The sequence below is a fragment of the Triplophysa rosa genome, linkage group LG22 (assembly GCF_024868665.1).
Source record: "Triplophysa rosa linkage group LG22, Trosa_1v2, whole genome shotgun sequence".
Lineage (NCBI taxonomy): Eukaryota > Metazoa > Chordata > Actinopteri > Cypriniformes > Nemacheilidae > Triplophysa > Triplophysa rosa.
In genome coordinates this window covers 8906367-8908738 of record NC_079911.1, presented here as the reverse complement: position 1 = coordinate 8908738, position 2372 = coordinate 8906367, and the positions used below count along the sequence as shown (strand labels likewise).

General features: G+C 35.3%; 1 protein-coding gene across 1 annotated transcript; it reads right to left on the bottom strand.

Annotated features, from left to right (window-relative positions):
* Positions 1-843: 843 nt before the first annotated feature.
* Positions 844-2169, bottom strand: LOC130545657 (transcriptional and immune response regulator-like). Its single transcript, XM_057320289.1, has one exon. It carries the CDS (start codon positions 1529-1531, stop codon positions 1229-1231), a length of 303 nt encoding a protein of 100 aa, XP_057176272.1. The 5' UTR covers positions 1532-2169; the 3' UTR covers positions 844-1228.
* Between the last annotated feature and the right edge of the window lie 203 nt (positions 2170-2372).

Below are 2372 nucleotides of genomic sequence, written 5' to 3'. Positions count from 1 at the left end.
CTTATCTCAGTGAACAGACACTATTATTTCCATGACATCTGCTGTGACTGCTGATGTAACGTACTGATTTCTAGTCGCTGTTAGCCAAACACGATCATGGGCTTCAGTAAGTGTTTTGGAAACACTTTAAATGAAAAAACCTTTTTCACTTCTCTTAATAGAAAAGTATGCAAATATTCTTACTGCTTATAGCCCACTTCGGAAAACATCAGCCATGTTCATCCAACCCTGGTCTAGAAAAACCGTCTCAGTTTTTTTAACACTACACACAAAATAGAAAATACAACTAACAGAACATTGATAGCTGATCAAAATGTTACAAAAATATATTTAAGATGTAATTATATATGTAAGATTTAAAAATAAAATAATAAGTAAAAATAAAATGAAAACGGAAGTGCTTCTGGACCAGTGTAATATCTGACAAAGTGGTCTAGACAGAATATTTATATACACTACTTTTCTATTAGGCTAATAATGTAGAATTGTCCACATGAATTTTTTCTATACAGTAAATAATATACGAAATGTAAAATGTGAAAATGACCAAATGTCCCCACAAACATTGAACAAGGAAACACCACAAAAAAATGAATCTCTTTTTTGGTAAATAAAAATTCTCAGATCAAGATACAAGATGTAAGTCTTGTTTTTTAAAGAAAAGATGGGAATTAAGTAAGTTTATGTTTAAAACAAGCAATAAATAGATAGAAAGGTAAAACTAAAGCTAATTATATTTCTATATTAGCAGATTATTTGTTGCTTATTTTGAAGTAAATGTACCTTGATTTAAGAATTCGTAGATATTTGTTAGAGAAACAAGACAAAGACGCACGCAAACAATGAAAGTATGATAGAATTTTAATATTATTACAAAATGTGTGTAATCTGAAACTCTGAAAAATCAAATATATTAAAGCATTGCTTCCCAAAACAATTTCAAGATTGCATCATTGGTAGGCTATTTCTACATTCCTTGATAATCGCATCCACTGCTTCAGTCTGTTTCAAATGTTCTCCAGGTTTCAAAAAGCATCAACACTCCACTTGGCATTTCTCCACCCACAGTTCAGTCACTTCTCTCTGTATGTTCACACAATACAGACGGGGTTTAGGTGAATAAAGCCACCACAAGCATCAGAACATCAACCTCCAAGTGTCTGGATGTACGAGCACGAGCACGGCCACGGCCTCTTTCTCAGTGCGCGCACCTGCACGCTTTCAACCCTCAGCGAAATGTAAACGACTGGCGCGTCAGTCCTGTAATAAGCATAAATCTGTCTTTTTTATCCGGTTGAAGAGTCAAGAGCGCTTTGGAGATGCACTCGGGGTCCTGGTAATGTGTGAGAATGACCTTTGCTCTCTCGACCGCCTTCGTGTCTCCAGCTTTCTCAAAGAGTTTAACGAGCAAGTCCCGGTTGATGTTCTCGAAGATGTTTGCCGACGCTTTCTTGCGGTGCGCGGTGTCGAACCGGACGCCACTGACGGTGGGACTGACGCAGCGCGAGCCTGAGGGTGAGTAGAAAGACATTTGGGTTTTAGAGATCTCCTGTGTGTGTTAACAGTGTAGCTCTGACTGACTCCAGCTCTGGAGATAATAGTTTTGTAAAGGGCTGTCTGACAGAGAATTCCCTCCTGAAATGACATCACAGACCGGTTAGTGACCGCCCAAGTTCAAGTTCATCTTCTGCTCGCGAGAGAGCGTCAAGGAAGCTCTTGTTCTGACGTAAAGAACAACTTAGTTGAACATCCATTTATATCATAGACTTCCTAAACAGTCTTTCGCAATAGGCTACTGTTCAGAAGTTTAACTCATTTAACATCTTCATTTTTCCACATCTTATAATATTACTGTAAAAATGATAAAATTACTGAAGGAAAAATATTACACTTACATAAAAATTACACACTACATGAAATATTACATACTAAATTAGGACACAAATGTAATGGGAATTGTGTTGTGACTAAACAAAAATCCAAATGAAATAAAACTTGATATATTTATAAGAATCTTTTATACACATACAGGTGCAGAAATGTTTCTTTTTTATATAAATGTACTATCCACGGGTGTGTGTTTTAAGCAAAATTATGATTTTTCATTTTGTGAATGACTGGCAGTTTTGCCAAATTCTTAATGAAATTTAATTTAATTTGAATTTATTTGCAGAAAATTGAAATGGGACAAACTGGTTAAAATAACAAAAAGTGCCATGTTTAAGAAGAAATCAACCTGTTGGCACAATTATATATTTGTCTACAAAAATGTATGCATTTAAGCATACGCCTTCGAATCAAAAGACTTAAAAAATAATGAAAAAAACATGTATAGTCGTAATGGGGAGTTCACACCAAACGCAAATTATGCG

Excerpts from the sequence above, each read along its gene's own strand:
- LOC130545657 (XM_057320289.1), bottom strand. The coding sequence starts at position 1,531 with ATGTCTTTCTACTCACCCTCAGGCTCGCGCTGCGTCAGTCCCACCGTC.